The sequence below is a fragment of the Hirundo rustica genome, chromosome 17 (genome assembly GCF_015227805.2).
Source record: "Hirundo rustica isolate bHirRus1 chromosome 17, bHirRus1.pri.v3, whole genome shotgun sequence".
NCBI lineage: Eukaryota > Metazoa > Chordata > Aves > Passeriformes > Hirundinidae > Hirundo > Hirundo rustica.
In genome coordinates, this window is record NC_053466.1 from 10,179,741 (window position 1) to 10,197,669 (window position 17,929).

Here is a 17,929-nt window from a genome sequence, read left to right on the forward strand (position 1 = left end):
ATGAACTTCTGACTAAGAAGAGTTAATAGTCAGGCCAGGTGTAGCTCATGTTTACTAAAGAAGGTAGGTGTGAGGGAGGGAAAAAAGGAGCTGAGCTTTGCTTGTGGCTACTGACATGGCAAATAACAGAGACCACATGGCTCCTCATATCCTGCAGGTCTTTTACAAACCTCTGCTTTTAAAACCTTGCATTGTCCTAGGAGGTGGTGTGGCACAGTCATGACACCAGACAAAGCATTTCATCAATTACTTCTATCTTGTCCTATGGGCTGTGAACAGTCTGAAAGTGGAACGGGTCTTTTTTTTTTTTTCCCCCCAAGGAATTTCTTATTCAGAATTAGTCACTTGTGTTTTCCCCTGATCCTTTTACCCCAATAGAGGCAGAGGTAGAAAAGGTATTTTGTAGTCTTCCTTAGGAATGTGGTTCAGATGGGGTGGAAGAGGGGGAGTTTTTATGCCCTTCAGGCTGTAGAGCATAAAAGGAGGCAAAAAGTCACAGATGCTGTTAAAGGGAGGAGACAAAACTGCAGGGTTCCAGAGAATCAGTGGGTGGCTGAGCTCTGCCAGGCCCCTGTGGCTTGTCTTTAGCTAATCCCTCACTTCCCACATCTCCTGCATGAACAGCTGGGAGGGAATGGGGCACCCACTCAGGCTGAGGGGAGAAAACAACACTCCAGGGAATGCAAGGACCGTGCACACAGAGGTGGGTGAGGAGGTGGGAGATGATTTAGTTGTTCATGGTGTAATGTCATCCAGCCCCCAGTATTCTCAGGGACCAGCACCTGACAAAGCAAGCTACAGGCTGACTGCTCCAGGACTGTGCTACGCCCCCCATCACAGTGAGCGCAGACAAGAACCAGTCCTGGAAAGGGAGCAGACACAGGGAAAATGGAGGAGGAGGCAGCAACAGTGAGGCTGAGATGCCTTGTCCATGGCCTCTGCCCTGTCCACAGGCCAGCAGCTCCCAAAGGTTTTGGCATGGAGCACACCATGGATGGTTCATCACCATGGAAGGAGGAACCATCACATTTTAACACGAGACTTGAACATGAATGCTTGTACCTATCAGACTGCATACCACAGCCTCTTGATCTGCTAGCAGTCCTTACTTACCCTGCAGTTTGTTGCCACTCTGTGGTTCTTAGACTAACAAAAAACATTGCAAAGGCCAGGCCCCAGATGAAGGTACCATGGCCTGTAGTGGGTTTATGTGGCTGTTGTGCAGATTATCATAATCTGGATGAGAAAGTGATGGGTAAGATGTGGTACCCTGTACTGCAAACACCGCTGGCCAAGAAAACTGGGAGAACAAAACAACCAGGGATGGAGACAAGGAATTTAGGAGCACTAAACTGTGTGAAATGCCAAAATAACAGCAGCTGCATTTTATAGCAAGGGCTGTCGTGCAGGGCGGGGGAAGAGCCGCCTGCACACATCGCCCCGGCAGCAGCTGCCAGCCTGTCCCGGGCAGGGTGTTCGACCCCCAAAGGCAAAACGGGAGCAGCTGTTCCGCAAACACAGCGGGAGCTGCGCTGGCACCGCCGTCCCGGCAGAGTTCTTCCCACAGGGTTAGTGTGCGGATACTTCCCTTTGGTAGGAATCGTTCTGTTGTGTGCAGGCCGCTTCTATTTGTAATGGGAAAAAAGCAATTCCCCTGTGAAGAGAACGGTGACACACCCGCAGGCCTCAGCTCTGGGGCTGTGAGGGAAGTGGAAGAAAAAAAACAGCAACAGCTGGGGAAGAGCCAAGGCTAAAACTAGATAGTGTAAGTGGGAATGCTTTGAGAAATGTATCAATGTAATTTCGTTTGGGAAACATTTATCAGTTGAGGACTTGGCCGCCCGTCTGCGCTTCCTCAGACGCCAGAGCGCTCTGCCGGCGGCGCTCCGGCCCGGCCGCCGCTGAACGAAGGACACGCCATTGCCCCGCGGCTGCGACACCGCCCTCAGGCGCGGCCCTGGGCACGGCGGCTCCCGGGCGGGCACGGAGCCGTGCCCCGGCACCGGTGCGGTCCTGAGGAGGCGCGGGGGGACCAAGGCATGGAGGCCGGCGTGGAGCCCGGCGTGGAGCCCGGGGCAGGGCGGAACGGCCGCGCCGGGCTCGGTTTCCCCCGGCGGGCGCGGGCTCGGCCCGGCGGAAGCGGAAGCGCGGCGGCGGCGGCGGGAGCGCGGCGGGCGGTGGGTACCGGTGCCGGTGCCGGTGCCGGGCCCGGCGGGGCAGGGGCGGCTCCGGGGTCGGAGTCCTGGGGCTGCCAGGCCGGGCTGTGTCCTCCGTGCCCCGCGGAGCTCCCGGTGCGCGGGCTGCGCTCCCGCGGGTCTGTTCCGGCGGGACTTCCGTGCGCATCCACGCGGGGCTGCGGGGCGGCAGCAGGGCTGGGGATCTGCAGGCGCTGCCTCTCCAGAGGAAAGCGGGGACAGAGGCAGCGGCCGTGGGCTGAGCTCTGCCCGGGGAGTGGGCACGGCCCCGAGGCTGCCAGAGCTTCAGGACACCGCTCTCAGGCACTGGGTGGGAGCGCTGGGTGTCTGTGCAGGGGCTGGACTGGATGGTCCCTGTGGGTCCCTCAGCTCAGGACGTTCTGTGACTCTTTGTTGAGACCCCCCTTCAGCTGCTCTCAGCATCCTCAGCAGGGTGAGGCTGTTACTCTAGAGAGGTGACGTTTCATGTCGGCTGCTTTTGGAGCGTTCTGACAGAAAGTTCCCCTGGTGTAGCGTCTGGCGAGGTCAGCGCTGTGTGCACGGGAGGCAGAAGGCAAAGGACGAGCTCTGGTCTTGGGGAGACACAAAAGCTTTGTGCTGTGTGGCAGGGACCTGCTCGAGAGCTTGAGTGGCTGAGCCTGGTAGAGGTGCTCATGCATAGAACTCTAGCACATTACCAGGAGTAGCTAAAAACTGTCATTTAGTGCCTTTGTTCAGAGCATGGTATCACTTTACAATGAGTTAAGTTTCTGAGGCTCTCCAACTCAAAAACATAGCCCAAGGCTGCTGCTGAGTTTTCTTTCCTGCCTGCTGGTGTTCCAGCCGTGGGAGTACATGTGCTGATCTGGTTTTCCCTGCTCTTCTAGATCCATCAAAATGGGGAACACGAGCAGCGAGCGAGCGGGGCTGGAGCGCCATGGGCACAAAGCCTCCCGAGGGGACAGCTCGGGAGGAGCCGTCGGCACCAAGGAGGGGGACAGACCAAAAATCCTGATGGACAGCCCTGAGGATGCTGACCTGTTCCATTCAGAGGAGATGAAGGTATCGCTGTTTTGTTCTCCCAGCACTGCCTGCTTGCAATGCCCTGGGGCTGTTTGCAGCCTGCAGGGGTTTTGTCCTGGAGTTTACACAAAGCTGCCCACCCCGCTTCCTTCCCATGCCAAGGAGAGAGTGAATTGGTGCTTGAGCAGGTACAATTGGGGCTGGAGGGAGAGGCATTATTTTGCCTTCCACTTTTCCTGCAAATCTGGAAGGCTTTAACACCTTTGCAGAATTTGTGCAAATGAATTTGTGAACAGCATCTAGAACTGCAGCTTCTGTTCTGCATCTGACAAAAACTGCTTGTAGTAAACTTAGAGAATCATGCTTGAGGGCAAAAAAAGCGTTCAGTGCCACACAGGTTGTCTGAGTCTGCCAGGAGGGAACCTTTTTTGATTGAGACTTTGTGCTTGTAGGCTCCATTGGAGAAAGAAGAATTTCTAGCTTGGCAGCAAGATTTGGAAGTGAATGACAAAACCCCCACTCAAGCTCGGCCAACAGTGTTCCGCTGGACTGGAGGAGGGAAAGAAGTTTATTTATCAGGGTCCTTCAACAACTGGAGTAAAATTCCTTTGACAAGGAGGTAATGAAGGGCTGCTGCAGCTCCCCACGGGCTGGGAGTACTCAGTGCCACGAGGAGGGTGGGCAGCTGAGAGATGGGATTGTGCTTGATTTGCCGCTGTCCTGCTTCTCTCCTCAAGGCCTGATGACAATGTGACTTTTCCACTCCTGGATGGCACAGGGTGGAAGCTGAGCCGTGTGTCCGTTCACTGGACACTGAACCCCAAACTGTCCCTGCTGTGCAGTCTGTGCCTGGCGCGGGGCTGGGCTCTGGAAAGGGGAGCTGGTTCTAGCTCAGTCTCTGATGACAAATCCTTGCCATGTCAGTGGCTTTTGCCCAGCTCAGAGCATCCAGAGCCTGTGGCCTCTTGGAGCAGCATCAACTGTTTCTGAGCTTTTTTTGAGATGCTGGTAAAGCCTTCTGCAGAATCAGGGAGTTCACAGTATGGAAATTGCCAAGCAGCAGCTATTGAGACCCAAAGTAACGGAGAAGTATTGAGTTGCTGCTTTTATCTGCTCATTGTTCATTTATTTCATGGGCATTTGGGAAATGCAATTTATGATGGTAAATACTGAAAGGCAAGGAAATATGAGAAAGCTGATCTTGTTCCAACAGCAGATAAATGAGGGCTTGTGTACTAACAAGTAACATGAAGATGTGAGAGTGACTCTACAAAAGCTCAGTGCCAGTTATGGGATGTCAGGAGTCTGGGGGATTCACTGTCACAGAGGAAATTATCATGAGCATTAATCATAATTTGATTCTTTATCTTTGGATTGCATCAGAGATGCTCAGCCTTTTTAAAGTTTTGCACGTTGATGAGCATTAATCATAATTTGATTCTTTATCTTTGGATTGCATCAGAGATTCTCAGCCTTTTTAAAGTTTTGCACGTTGAGGAGGCTTGTGCTCTGTGTCACAGTGTGTGTCACAGTTTAGAGACCAAGATACTTCTCAGAATGTTGCCAGGCTGATTGTTTGTGTTAAATTCCAGTCACAATAACTTTGTGGCAATCCTGGACCTGCCGGAGGGAGAGCACCAGTACAAGTTCCTCGTGGATGGGCAGTGGACACATGATCCTGCAGAGGTAATGTTTGCTTTGAGGCATCTGAAGAGGAGCAAGGGGCTGTTCATGCTGGCGAGAGAGGTTCCTGATGTCTGCTGGCCTGGGTGGCAGCGTCAGACTGAGCTCAGAGGGCAGGAGATGCAGTGAGGGCCAGGATCTCTTGGCCATTGGTTCATAAGTGATAGCAGGCTTTTCTTGTGCAGTGCCAAACTGCCTTTTAGAGCATTGTAGCACTGCTGGCAGCCCAGAGCTCGCTGTGCCTTCCTGGCTCTCTGTGCCAGCAGTGCTCCTCTAGATCTATTCACAGCCCAGTAATTGTGCCAAAATCTACCAGGCCTGTTTTTCCTCCCCTGCTATAAAATGAGCTTTAACCCCAGCCTGCCCAGCAGTTCCCCAGCTTAAGCCTTAAAATGTCCAGAGCTGGTGTCACAGGTAACCAGCCCAGACCTGACCCCTGCCCTCTTTGGAGCCCTGTGGGCTTGGCAGGCTCAGCTGGCATTTTCCCTCCCTGCCCTTCCTCTTAACCTAACACTTAGAGAGCTCTTCTCATATCTGGGTCTGTCATATTTCAAAAGGAGTGTACCTCATTCTTGCTAACGCTGATTGTGTAGTTCTGAGACTCTATTAGTCCCAGAGGCTTTTTTAATTCTGATTTTTCTGTCTTGTCTCTTGCCAGCCAGTAGTAACCAGCCAGCTGGGTACTGTCAACAACATCATCCAAGTGAAGAAAACCGACTTTGAAGTGTTCGATGCTCTGATGGTGGACTCCCAAAAATGTTCAGACATGTCTGGTATGAGCTTACCGGTAACTTCGTGTCACACTTTTTACAGCGGTTAAAAATTTCATTTTCCCTTTTTCTCTGAGTTAAAGCTCCAGCAGAGATTCATCTCCACTTGTGTCAGGTCCTGTGGATGTGTGCAGGAATCACAAATGCCCAGAGGAAGGAAGTGGAATGCACAGAGGAGGAAGCCTCTGACAAAGCAACACAGATGTGATGAGGAAGAAGTGCTGGGTGCTCATTAACTGTTTGTTTGCCCCTGCTGTGTGCAGTGCCTGGGTTTAGGGCAGTCATTCGTGGATCAGTCTCTGCTTTACCACATCAAACCAACCTTGACAGCCTACACTGCTCCTAGTTCAGTCTTCCTCTGCTAAGGAGGTGGCTGAGGGGTCAGGATTTGCATCTCCGTGCTAACACAGGCTTGGGAGTATCCTCACAGCATAGTATAAATCACCTATCTAAGAATAATACAAAAATGCAGGTTTTGCCTTGAGTTTCATGTTCTAGTGTAACAAGAGAGAGGTGGGATTTAGCTTGAGCCATGTGTGAGGTCAGCCTTGCCCTGTTGGGGCTCTGGAGGGATGGAGGGCATGGCTGGAGCAGGACCTTACACTCTCCTTCAGAAGAACCTTTGAACTTGAGGCAGGAGGTATGTTTGGGTGTGTTTTTGTCTGTGCAACTTTCCCCTGGACAAAGCCTTTTTGGAGAAGGTAGTATTTGTGGAGCAGGCCAGGAGGAGATTCTGGCAGATGCCTTCCCCACAGGCTGTAGCAGTGTTTCCTTTCCCTGATTAGACTTTGAAGGGCTCTTTCCACAGCCCAGTCTGCAGGTGCCTTTCACAGGTGCATCCCACGTTTGTGTCCATCCCTTGGGGGGAGCCTTGTAGGGCAGCCTGCCCTGTGGAGTGTTTGCAGAAGTGCTGGGCAGAGGTGACAGAGAAGTTCTGAAGTGTGGCTGTGCCCTGAGAACTCTGCTGCCCAGAACCTCACAGCTCGTTCCAAGTCAGACTTTGGGCACCTGAAATCCCCTCTTGGGCAGGGTCTGATCCTCTGGCACTGCACCAGCTGCTGCAGTTGTTGTACTTCAGTGCCATTGATCCCTTTAGGCTGTGTGTACCTATAAAGATGTTCTTACAAAGTATTTAGGATTAAAAATTTACCATCTCTGTGGCAGAGCTGTCCAGTTCACCCCCGGGACCGTACCACCAGGAGCCCTATGTCTGTAAGGCAGAGGAGCGCTTTAAATCTCCGCCCATTCTCCCCCCACACCTGTTGCAGGTCATCCTGAACAAGGACACAGGCATTTCTGTGAGTACATCACTTTGGTTTGTTAAATAATGCCCTTGAGGGTGGGAACAGATGGGGAAAAATCTGGATACAGGCAGGGGACAGCTTAGGAAAAACCTTGGGATAAGTTATTGTGTTGGTAAGTTCCTTATTGTGTATTTCCAGATGGATTCATCTGAAGTAAATCTGTTTTTCTAGTTGACTGTCTTTGAAATGGAAAACCAGATTGCTGTTTTCCTCCCAAAACTTTAATCTTGTCAACCGTTAAGACACCAGAAGTACATAAGGGATAATCACAGTCTGATTCATGGTCCTGGTGAGGATGCAGAGGGTTTTACCCAGAGGGACCTGGGGCTGTTCTGAAGTGGTGGCTGCGTTTGTGATGGACTCAGTGTGGGCAGCAGCGATGTCCCGGGGCTGTGGCTGGTCACAGGTGCCGTTTGTCACCCCTCAGCTGTGAGGAGTGAGCTGTGACTCCTGTCCCTGTCACGCTGTCCCTCTTCTCTGCAGTGCGACCCCGCTCTGCTCCCCGAGCCCAACCACGTCATGCTGAACCACCTGTATGCACTTTCCATCAAGGTGAGAGGCCAGGGCCTGTCCTGCACGGGGCCAGCCTGCGTGTGTGACCGTGGCACGTGCTCACTTGTTTTCCCTCCCCTGCAGGATGGAGTGATGGTGCTCAGTGCTACACACCGTTACAAGAAGAAATACGTCACCACTTTGCTCTACAAGCCAATATGAGCATCGCTGTCATTTGTCACCAATTGTTCTGGGCCAGTGCAGTCTCAGAAAAAAATGCTTCACTTAACCAAATGTACTTCTGCTCTGTGCTGTAGCAAACGAACTCTGATTTCATATTTTTTCCTGAGACTTCCAGGTTCTCCTGTATTTGCCTTATTTTGTTAGCCCCACCTTGGAAGTTCCTGGAAACGGCAGCTTCACAGCAATTAGACAGGTGGCAAAGGTGTCCGTGCCCCTTGTCAGCTCAGTTAACAAACCACCAATTTAATTAGGCTGAATAATGTGAGGGCAGCAGCAGATGAAAGAGCTTTAGCAGCGAGGCAGACTGGGAGTCTGCCAGCCCAAAGCCTGGAAAGTTCAGGATTCTTGGGGAATCTGATTTGAGCGTAACACTCAGCAAAAGCAAGCTCGTTACTGCTTCCATCACTCATCGAACATTATTTCAGCAGCAAGTTCCAAACTTGCCTGGCTGAAGAAAGTGTGAATATTGGTGATCATTTTGTAGCAGCCTTTTCTGGGCAGAATCAGCAACATAATCACTACAAGCTCGTTATTATTTTACGGTAGAGTGGGGTGCACTGTTTCTACTGTGAATAGCTCTGTAGTTTTTTTCTCTTCATGAGAACTGAAATACATCTTTTCCCCTGTGGAATTTCTGGTAAAGACAATTGTTTTTAATGGCTGGATTTTTCTGTAAATCGTAACTGTGTCTCGCAGTAATCTGCTTTTGGAAACTGGTTTCTCTTGCTGTCACTGATGAGGACTCCCTTAAGCTGGGAAGGGAATGGATGGATTCAGTTTAGGGATGAGTTCCTCAGTAACAGCCTGAAGGTGCCTCTAAGTCTCCTGTGTCCAGTGGCCAAACTTTCCCCTCAGTGTCAGCAGCTGCAGAGTGCTGGATGCAGCAGCACCGCAGCCCTCTGTGCCCGGGGCTGGAGCCGGGCAACTTTTTATTCTGTTTCTGTTTTCTACGTGATTATAGTAATTTCAGGCTGCCTGTCCTTGGTGTTGACAGCCTGTTTTATCCCAAAACAATGCGACATGAATGCAAAGCCGCTGCCAGCGTGCCCCGGGCCTGCCTGGGAGGTGCCAGCGCAGGAGGGGCCCTTCCCTGGCTGGTTCTGGTGCCTGGGGCACCGTGACTGTGCCAATGATCTCCTGCCCCGTCCCACTGCGGGGGAGAGCACTTTGTGAGGAGCCTGAGTGGGGACAGAGCTGCAGCAGCCAGCGTGGAGTGGAGCCACAGTGGGAGGGTGCTTTGCCATCCTGGGGTCCGTTCACCAGCCTTGTTGCAATATCTTCAGTAGCTGAGTAGATCTGGGTCTAGTGCAATGGTTTTCTCTGAAAACTCTTTCTTCATTCTGTGCTATGGATAGTATTTGGTATTCTGAACTACAGAATTGCTTGTTTTCCACCTCTTTAGAAACAAATAAAACATTTTCAAGAGAAGTGGGTGACTTGTGTTGTTATTGCCCTTCCCATCTGTGGTAACCTCGCCTTCAGGGAGTTATTTTGTTATTACATGTGATTTCCTGATTGCGGTTTTATGCCTTGGTGGGTTGTACAATTTTTCATTCAGCGATGCAGACTGAAATACATCCTCTTCTTGCACTCAGTCCATGAAGAAGACAGAGGTGTTCATGTTTATTTGTGATGTAAAGTTTAGAGGAAGGACAAGAGGCCCAATTATTTAAAAGCTCCAGCAAGAGAGCTGGAAAGCTTGGGATGGGCCTTGAGCCTCCTGTCAGCTTCTCTTTGTTCTAGCTGCCACTGCAGACCTTTTTCCCCAGTCTTTGTCCTCACCAGGGTGAGGTCAGGTCCAGTTGTGTGAGGGGACAGTCTGTGCCTCTGCAGTGTCCAGCAGCTCCAGGAAATGCCAAGGCTGTGGTCAGTGCTGGTACCTGCAGAGCATTCCCTGTTCTTCATCAGCACATCAGGTATGGTGGAACCACAGAACAGGAACAATTACTGTGTCAAAAGCTTGAGGTTTTTTAATTTTGATTTGTGGTTCATAGCCTCTGGCCCTGTCTCAGCTGGCAGAGGGCTCAGTACAGGGACTGCAGCTACCACTGCACCATCAGCTTTTGCAGCCCCAAAACGCTGGGAGGGCCAGGGGGCAAGGCAGGGTGGGGGCCCCAGGCTGTGTGAGGGCCTGCAGGAGTGGCCCTGGCTCTGCTCTGCCCAAGCCCAGCTGCCCCCAGGCCTCTCCAGCCACCAGCAGCAGGTGCTGGAGGTGACCTGGTCCCTGTGGCCTCAACTGACAGTCCCAGGAGCCACGAATCTCCTCAGGTAAGCCACCCTCAGCCCCCCACATCCCTTTTGCTCCAGCTGGCGGAGGAAGAGGTAGGCTGGTTGTTTTGGGGTGGTTTATTGGTTTTTCTTTGCTAGGTCCTGTTCTGCTTAACAGGTGAATGAATTAGAGTAATCACCCTGTGTTCCCTTATTGCAAAGGGATGAATCAAATCCCTCCACAGGCAAAAGCTGGATCAAGAGTTGGATTTATTAGCTCACTTACATTCCCCACCCACAGCTCACAGTCTGTGCTGTTATGTTTATTCTTGGCTGTTGCTAGGAGAGCACATTTTTTAAAGGTAGATGCAGACACTTTTGTTACAGTCACTTTTGGGGACCCTGGAGTAAACCAGTACAGGAATAACAAGGGCTCCCTGCCCTCCCCGACCCCTGAATTTCAGCACAGCCTGGGGGGGGTCAAGCTGAATAGATTTGTGCAGGGTTCTTGGGAATCAAAAAGCTTAATAAATAATTATTTTTTTTTTAACTCCACCAGTTTCTGGATTAATTTAGTTTTGTTAACAATTCGGATCATGCATCATAGGACTGCAACAATGAGCTTTAAATAAGTATTGTTTGTGCACAGTAAAAGAAATAAAGGAACATTGAACAAGTCAGCATTTCATCATATACATCATAGTAGGCACAATAGATAAACCAAGCAGCTCGGGGTCGATGGAGAGCATTTTCATGGAGAATGTCATGTAGACCAAAACGTAGGAGGAGCCATCGGTGACCCACCCCCAGAGCCTCCAACCAGCCCTTCCTCGGGGCTCAGGGGGTGGGTATGTGCACGGAACCAAAAACACTCAACAGCAGGAGGACAAATCAAGTTACTGTAGGCAGCAGTGTGAATATTAAAAACCTCTTCCTGTGAAAGAATACTTCAGACCCTGTAAAAACTAGTTCAGTTAAAAATAGATGTATTTACATTTAAGTCTGATCTAGCAAGTTTTCCCAGCAGGTGTAAGTTGAGCTGTACAGAAACTGCAGGTTGTACTCAATCTGACTGGATTTGTGAATGGTCTTTTTTTGAAGTTGCAGCTATTAGGCCTTAAAGCACCAGCATGTTACAGCAGTGGGATGAGGAACTGCCTCCCTCCGCTTTGCTCCCAGTACGCTGCTGGGGTAAGTCCCAAACCTGTCATTAGATCACACTGTCGTTAATTAAGATGCCTTTTCTCCAGCTCCAGATGTGTGGGGTCATTTACCAGGGCAAGGCTGTTCTCCAGCTACTCTCAGGTGCTTCACCTCTGCCCCTCTCAGGGGTGAGGCAGGATGGAGCTGTAGGTGCTTGCAGCTGAGTGCTGCTCTGCTGAGGTACCTGCATGAATCCACCTGGGTTAGTGCATGCGGACATGCTCGGCCTTTGTTCAGGGCATGACCGGGATTAAATGCTAAATATCGCCAGGGTTTGCTCTTGGGTCAGCTGTGACACCTGGGATTCCCCAGAGCCAGGGCAGGGACACTCCAGAGAGAAGGAAGCCGTCATTTCACCATGTCAGTCAAGATAGTTATTCGTTTTATTTGGTTATTGTTCAACAACAAAGTTCAATACTTTCCAGGTGGAGCTTTGAACTGTCCCTCTGGTTCCCTCCCTTGTCAATAATAAAAAGGTAATGAAGAAAAATCCTGTACTTTTAGAGACCTAAAACCTCATTTATGCTAACAAGCTTCAATTGCAATTTAATGTTACAATATTTCTTCATATGGGAGCGAGGAGGACTGAGGCGAGGCCCCTCCAGTGTCTGAAGATGGCTGTCCACAACCACCAGTAAAACAAAAAGCTAGTGTTGAAAAACGCACAGTTTACAATAAAAAAGTAGAAACCAATTCAATTCCCTTTTGTTACGAATATAAAGTTTCTTGTAAATATGTACAGTCCTTTGAGCTATTTCTATAGCAGGAAGCATTTCACGAACAAGACACAAGATATACACTTTCAGGACTCAACAAGCCCATTTCTGAGGTCTTGAAGATCTTCCATGAGATGCAAAGATTTAAAGACTGATCTCAGTGACCTTTCAAAATTTTCAGACCGGGAGACAAAAACTTTCAGCAAATTTCCTGCCAAATCATCTGACTGAAAATAACCCAACAGACAAGAGAACAGAATACAATATTCATGAAACTCGCCAAAGGACACTGACAAGGCATTGGAATTTTGATGGGTTTCTAGAACAGGTTAGCACAGGCTTGCAAGGGACTAGCAGAAGTTTAAGTGTGGCTCCAAGGGAAGATTGGATGCAGTTTTGCTCTTTCCAGTTGTAAAGAACATGGTTGTTCACTTAGAATGTTGCTATTGCAGAGTGAAGGGTCAAAACCTGCTTTGAAAATCATTTGCTCTCTGCTTCACGTTCACAGCAAAAGAGAAGAGGAAGCAGTAAGAGGCTCGAGGTCAGACACGGGGAAGCGAAGGTGTGACAGCAACTGCCGAAGCTGCTCCCTGTGGGTGTCCTGTGCCAAGACACCGCATCTGATTGCACCACAAGCTACAGGAGAGGAGCCAGCCCGGGCTGCTCCCCCGGGGGAGCTGAGGCTGGCGGGACTCATTGCTGAAGAGACCACGTCCAGTGCTGAGAGGAGAACGCGAGTGTGACTAATTCTTGTCATAGAATAAGGCTCGTTAACTCGTCGGTGCCAAATTTCCAGAGTAATTAACGGCTATTTTGCAGCGTGATCTAAAGGTTTCAGTTAATTTACAAGTGAGGTACAATACACTACTCAGCAAAGCAACCTAAAAGGAGAGAGCCAGTGATGGTGCAGCAGCATGCAGTGAACTGTCATGCAGGAGACCTGGATAAAGTCTTACAACCCAGTAGCTTATAGGTAATGCACTTTGTCTCAGGGCAGGGGGGTTGCTTAAAGCAGGGCTCTTCCCTCCCCATCAGAGCTGCTCTAAAGCGATTTTAGTGAGAACAAAATAACTTTCAGAAGTGGCAGGTGAACAGGCTAATCGGAAGAAATTTTTCACGTGTTCTGTGGAGAACATCCAACCACAGCTCCTACTGAAGGACTCACTCACCTTGGCCCTTCTGTTTCCAGGCCATCAGGGGCTCCCAGCACGTCTCAGAACTGTGACCAACTCTCTGTTAAGGGGTGCTAACCACAGTGATGACCTGGGGCAGGACACAAGTCCCATTTCCTGGATGAACTACTAGGGACTAAAGTGGGTACAAAAAGTTCATGAACTGCTTGAAAGAGTAACAGTAGTACAAAGTGCAAAAACAGGAGTGCAGGAAAGTGCAGAGAAATTAACTGAGCTGCGAACGGTCTTGGAAAGCGTCACGGCTCCCGCTGCGGAGCGAGCTTTGGCCCAGGAATGCTGTTTGGGAACTGGGCTGCAGACAGATGGAGTGCATATACTCAGTATATTTCCTTTTTTTCCTGCAGGTCAAGATGAGTGACTTTGTCTAGCTGAGGCTTACACTGAAGACTGGTCCCAGACCTGGCAGGGGAATGAAAGGACGAGTTACAAGTCACAGGTATTTCTCTTGCAGGCACGAGGTGCTGGGAGCAGTACATCACCTGCTGCTCCCACAGAGCCAGGGCTCCTGTCATCCACAAACACTGACAAAGGCAAGCACTGTCAGCATCACTCTGAGCACACAGAGCTCCCCCATTCCCTGCTCCAGACATTATTCCCCTTCAAATCCTCTCTCACTTTCTAGTAAATGCATCTTTGCTTTCAGCCCATTCTGGTGTCAAGCAGCTTTTGCAGTGCAGGGGGTCACAGGGCCATGACACCACGTGGGCTCTGTTCCAACAGAATGTGAGGAGCAGGGGAGTGAGACGTGACCCGCTCTCGTGCTTCCCGGTGCCGCCAGCCCTTCCCGCAGTACCTACAAGCCTTGCCCTGAGAACAGACACGTCCCGCAGGCTCCTGCCTTACCTTATTGACTTGAGCCAGAGGAGTTCTGGCCCCGCTCACAGGCACCCTCCCTCGGCTGCTGTCCTCGAAGAGCCGGCCCGGGGAGCGCTCCCTGCGGGTGCTCAGCAGCCGGCCCGGGGATTTCTCCCTCTCCAGGGGCCTCCCCGGGGACTTGTCCCTGCGCAGCTCCGTGCGGCCCTCGCGGTACCGGTGCGGCGTGCTGGGCTCCCGGGGGTGGCCGGGCCCTTCCGGGGGCCCGGGGCTGGAGGCCACGCGCTTGGTGATGTGCTCGTTGTACGTGGGAGGGCCTCTCTTGTTCGGGCTGCTGTCATTTAAAAAGGATTGATGCTGAGCGACAACAACCTCCCGTTACATTTTCTTTTAGCAAAAAAAAAATGTAACTTTTTCCTCAGCACCCGGCAACCTTTGGGTGAAAAGGATCAGCCCCTCCCTGAGCCAAGATGGAAAAGGCAGAGGTAATTTGGCAGCTGAGTATCCATCACATGAGCCACACTGGCAAAGTGCCTTAATGAATTGCCAGTCTAAGTCATGTGTAGGGAACAGGCCAGAGAGCAGCACCTTTTCATCCACTCCAGCCATGTGCTTTTCCAAATCCACTAAAATTTGATATATGTGTTTTCACACAATCTTCTGTGGCTCAGAGATGTTCAGGCCAGGCTGGGATGAACTAAAAGCTTTAATTTCTCAGTGTCCTGTGCACACAGTGGCACCATCAGCCCCAGTATTTAATTACCTGTGTATCCCATCACAGCTTCCCAGCACTATCTCCCTAAGGCAGACTCATTATTTGATAGAAATAATCTTGGGCTCTTGCTTTACATCTTGTTCCAGCCAAGCCATGTTTAGCGTCACATCAACAGTATCTGAGCTCAAAAAGCTTTGAAGCCAGAGCTCTATCACAACATCAAAGCAAACCAGCACAAGGTCACAAAGCATTTGTGGAGATTACCCACATCTTCCTAGAGCTGAAGTTTGTTTCCTTGTGGATGTTAAGCCATTAGTGACTCTATTCCAGATTACACTGCCTGTCACCAGCCTCTAAGAACAGAACAAGGGCATCCCACCACACCAGGGGAAAAGGCATCAGGAGGGAAGTTTGCTCCCGAGGCACACAGGGACCATGACACCCCGACATCCCCGCACCTGCGCGTGGCAGAGGAGCCTCTGTGGTGCTGCTGCTGCTGCTCATTGTTGGTCTCCTTCACCAGATTGCCCTTACAGCAGATCACCCTTAGCTTGTCTTGGTAGGAGGAGGCCAAGTAGATCGCTCCCGAGGAGATTGCAGGCCCGAGGTACCGCGGGTTTGGGATCTCCAAGTGGGCTCGTGCCGGAGTTCTGGGGAAAGTTGCAGGAAGAAGTCTTTACAGTGACAGCACAGTGCTTTACCTGGCAAGGCCATATATTCCTGCAAAACAGGCTGTTCAAGGGAATGAAGTGAACAACTTACCCTAGAGAAGCTCGTGCCTGAATCTCGATCACTTCAAGGGAATTGAAGTGGGTCACGAAGAGATAGGGCTCCCTGTAGGCTGGAGGAGCAGTGCAAAGGCAGGAAAAAACACAAAATACATTCTCTGTTAAAAACTTCTAAAACACAACAGCAAGCACAAGAGAGGCTGACAGCCCTGTGGGAAAACTAAGGAATACGTTTTATGTAATGACACAGACACCATCAGTAAAGGGGGAGATGCAAGCTTAAAGAATTGTTGCTTTGAAACTGTGTCTCAAGGACTTTACTAACCAAAGTATCATGAAAAAGGCATTAAAGCCAGACTATTAACTGAACAAAATCCCATTAGGCAGTGCAAAAGGCCTGAGGGAGCCATGCTGCCCGCATATATTCTTCACTATTTGAGAAACTTAGAGCACTGTTAAAAATTCCACTAGCCAGTTCAATCAGTGTCAGACCAGGAACATTAAGGAAATGGAACTTCAGTTTAGTTTTCCTTAAATTGCTTATATTTCAGAGGGTTTGCCATCTGGATTTATAATAAGCTTAAATCATGGGGAAAAAGTCCATAGTTTCTGGAAGAATGGGGAAGGGAAAAGACAGAAGGGCTGAGTGCAGAGTACCATTCCACAAGGTTTCAATAATTTCCATAATCCCAGGGACTGTCCCTCACCACCTACCAAAAGCTAAGGGCAAGCGGTTCCATTTCAGGTCATCTGTCCTACTGCGTCTTCCATAGGAATCCACAAAGACACCAAACTCTGCCAAGAGAATGCACATCAGGTCACGAGCATCTGCCTGAATTTTGTTCATTTATTTCTGAAGGGACAAAGGCAGTTGTTCCCAGGCTTTTTATCAGGGACATCTTGCAAATCCCAGATTGCCATGAATTACTCTAAATGCCATGGAATTGGTTAGATGTAGGAATACTGCCAGGCCAAAAGGTGCTGCGATTCCACATCTCTTTGTTCCAGTTGAACTAAGGTCATTATTTAATCTAGGTGATGAGATTCCTACCATTTCTCACCCAAAATTACTGCTAGAGGGCTTTAGAAGGTTTGTGCATTCCCGTGACAGTATACAAGAGGGCAACAAAAGCAGCTATACAAAAAATAACACCCTCTCTTATTTAATCACCAGAAGGTGGAAAACTCTCATCTGTCTGCACTGAGTCCCTGAACATCTTATCAGGGTAATCAAACACCTGTCTGCACTTCACACACTGCCTGCAGTCCTTCTCTCAGGCACAGAAATCTTCAACTGATCCACCAGGCATGGAGAACTTTTAAGCCAAAGCCAGGTTGTCCAAAATTCAACAGCATTTGGGTACCTCCTGCAGCTCAGAGAACAGGAGTAGTGTAACACCTGCTCAACCATTCTCCACTTACCATGGAAGCACAGCAGATACTCCTCCCTCTGCCCTGCTGGGTTCACTTGGATGATACTGACTGGGAAACTGTTGGTGGAAGCAGCAAACACAGCAGAGGCCAAAGTGTGGTCATTTTTATCCAAAAACTCTGCAAAGAGAAAAACACTGATTTGCACCAACTTTTTTTCCTAAACTGCTTTCAAAAAGCCATACAAAAGAACTTGTGGAGCCACTTGGAACATTTCTCAGGAATTATCTCCTACCCTCCAGAGTGTACTGCTTCATCTCAATTTCATAGAACTTGTTGGTTCCAATGATGATGCTGTAAGTGGTCAAATGGATGCAGCTGCAAGGCTCAGAGGTTTCAATCTCCTGGAAAAAGGGACAGCATGGATAGATATTACTCTCCTGTACCAGCCTACAGATAATGCTGAGTCTGGAAAGTTGTATATTGCTGCATTTATCTTTACAAAAGGGAGAGGTGGCAACCTCAAAGACCCTAACAATCTCTCAGAAGCATGTGGACAAAAACTCTTGCTAGAAGAAAATTTTGTTTTGTTGGAAGTGCTGCTTGAATGCAGATTTACATATCAACTCGCCTCGAGAGAGATCCTCTTCCTTTTGGAAGAATATTCTGTTCTGGAAGAAGTTCTGCTGCTCTGCAGCTCAGTTTTCTGGAGCAGTAGTCAGCAGCTCCCTGTTTACAGGAGGTCACAGCCAATCTTTCTTCCTTCTTTGCACATGACAGAGATGTTGTCCACCAAGATGTGCCTTGTGACTGAAGAGCTGGGATAGCTCTGCAGGTTAGACAGATCCCCAGATCTTCTGAGGACAAGATTCCTTGCATAAATCCTACTTTATCCGGAAATTTAGTTGGCAGAAGAGAAAATCATATTCTGGGCTTGCTGCCATCTTGTTAGGATCTAAATTCAGTTGTCTGCATTTTAGTGGAGATAAGGAAAACCTGCCCTCTAAAACAGCCTTTGCATGTTGTGCGTGTAAGCCCTTGTCAGGGGAAGGGCCGCGGACCCTCAGTGCTCCCTGCTGGGAGCAGGAGCTGTAGACATTCCAGGTGTGCTGGCATCCCCTCTGTTTGTGCCCAGATCTCCATCATTCATGCCTTTCCTCCTGAGGAGGCCAGATCTGCAGGACTGTGCCCACTGCTTCCCTCCAGCAGTGCCCCTGGAGCACTCAGGGGTACCAGCCTCAGTCACACTGGAAAATGAACTGGTGCCTGCAAAGTGACCTGCAGAACCTCCCA

General features: G+C 49.8%; 2 protein-coding genes across 15 annotated transcripts in view; one reads left to right on the forward strand and one right to left on the reverse strand.

The window, feature by feature from the left end:
* Positions 1–1,615: 1,615 nt before the first annotated feature.
* Positions 1,616–9,117, forward strand: PRKAB1 (protein kinase AMP-activated non-catalytic subunit beta 1). 4 transcript variants are annotated; one of them, XM_040081166.2, is made up of 8 exons: positions 1,616–1,765; positions 3,062–3,236; positions 3,650–3,816; positions 4,790–4,883; positions 5,539–5,653; positions 6,815–6,948; positions 7,438–7,506; positions 7,591–9,117. In XM_040081166.2, the coding sequence occupies exons 2-8, from the start codon at positions 3,072–3,074 to the stop codon at positions 7,666–7,668; spliced, it is 822 nt and encodes a 273-aa protein (XP_039937100.1). In that variant the 5' UTR covers positions 1,616–1,765; positions 3,062–3,071; the 3' UTR covers positions 7,669–9,117. The 4 variants fall into 4 exon arrangements, with proteins under 4 accessions (XP_039937100.1, XP_039937097.1, XP_039937099.1 ...); XM_040081163.2 differs by lacking the exon at positions 1,616–1,765 and adding an exon at positions 2,140–2,177; XM_040081165.2 differs by lacking the exon at positions 1,616–1,765 and adding an exon at positions 2,189–2,291.
* A 2,348-nt stretch (positions 9,118–11,465) lies between these two features.
* The window catches only part of CIT (citron rho-interacting serine/threonine kinase), a 68,084-nt gene continuing 61,620 nt past the window's right edge, over positions 11,466–17,929 (reverse strand). For 9 of the 11 annotated variants that reach the window (XM_040080716.1, XM_040080712.2, XM_040080710.1 and 6 more), the window contains exons 42-48: positions 16,932–17,040; positions 16,688–16,816; positions 15,980–16,060; positions 15,300–15,378; positions 14,996–15,187; positions 13,853–14,156; positions 11,466–13,408 (exon numbers count right to left, since the gene is read on the reverse strand). In XM_040080716.1, coding sequence (XP_039936650.1) covers positions 13,385–13,408; positions 13,853–14,156; positions 14,996–15,187; positions 15,300–15,378; positions 15,980–16,060; positions 16,688–16,816; positions 16,932–17,040 — 918 coding nt within the window. In that variant the 3' untranslated portion in view covers positions 11,466–13,384. The remainder of the gene's footprint in view (positions 13,409–13,852; positions 14,157–14,995; positions 15,188–15,299; positions 15,379–15,979; positions 16,061–16,687; positions 16,817–16,931; positions 17,041–17,929) is intronic. The other 2 variants (XM_058422786.1, XM_058422785.1) reach the window with 1 other exon arrangement.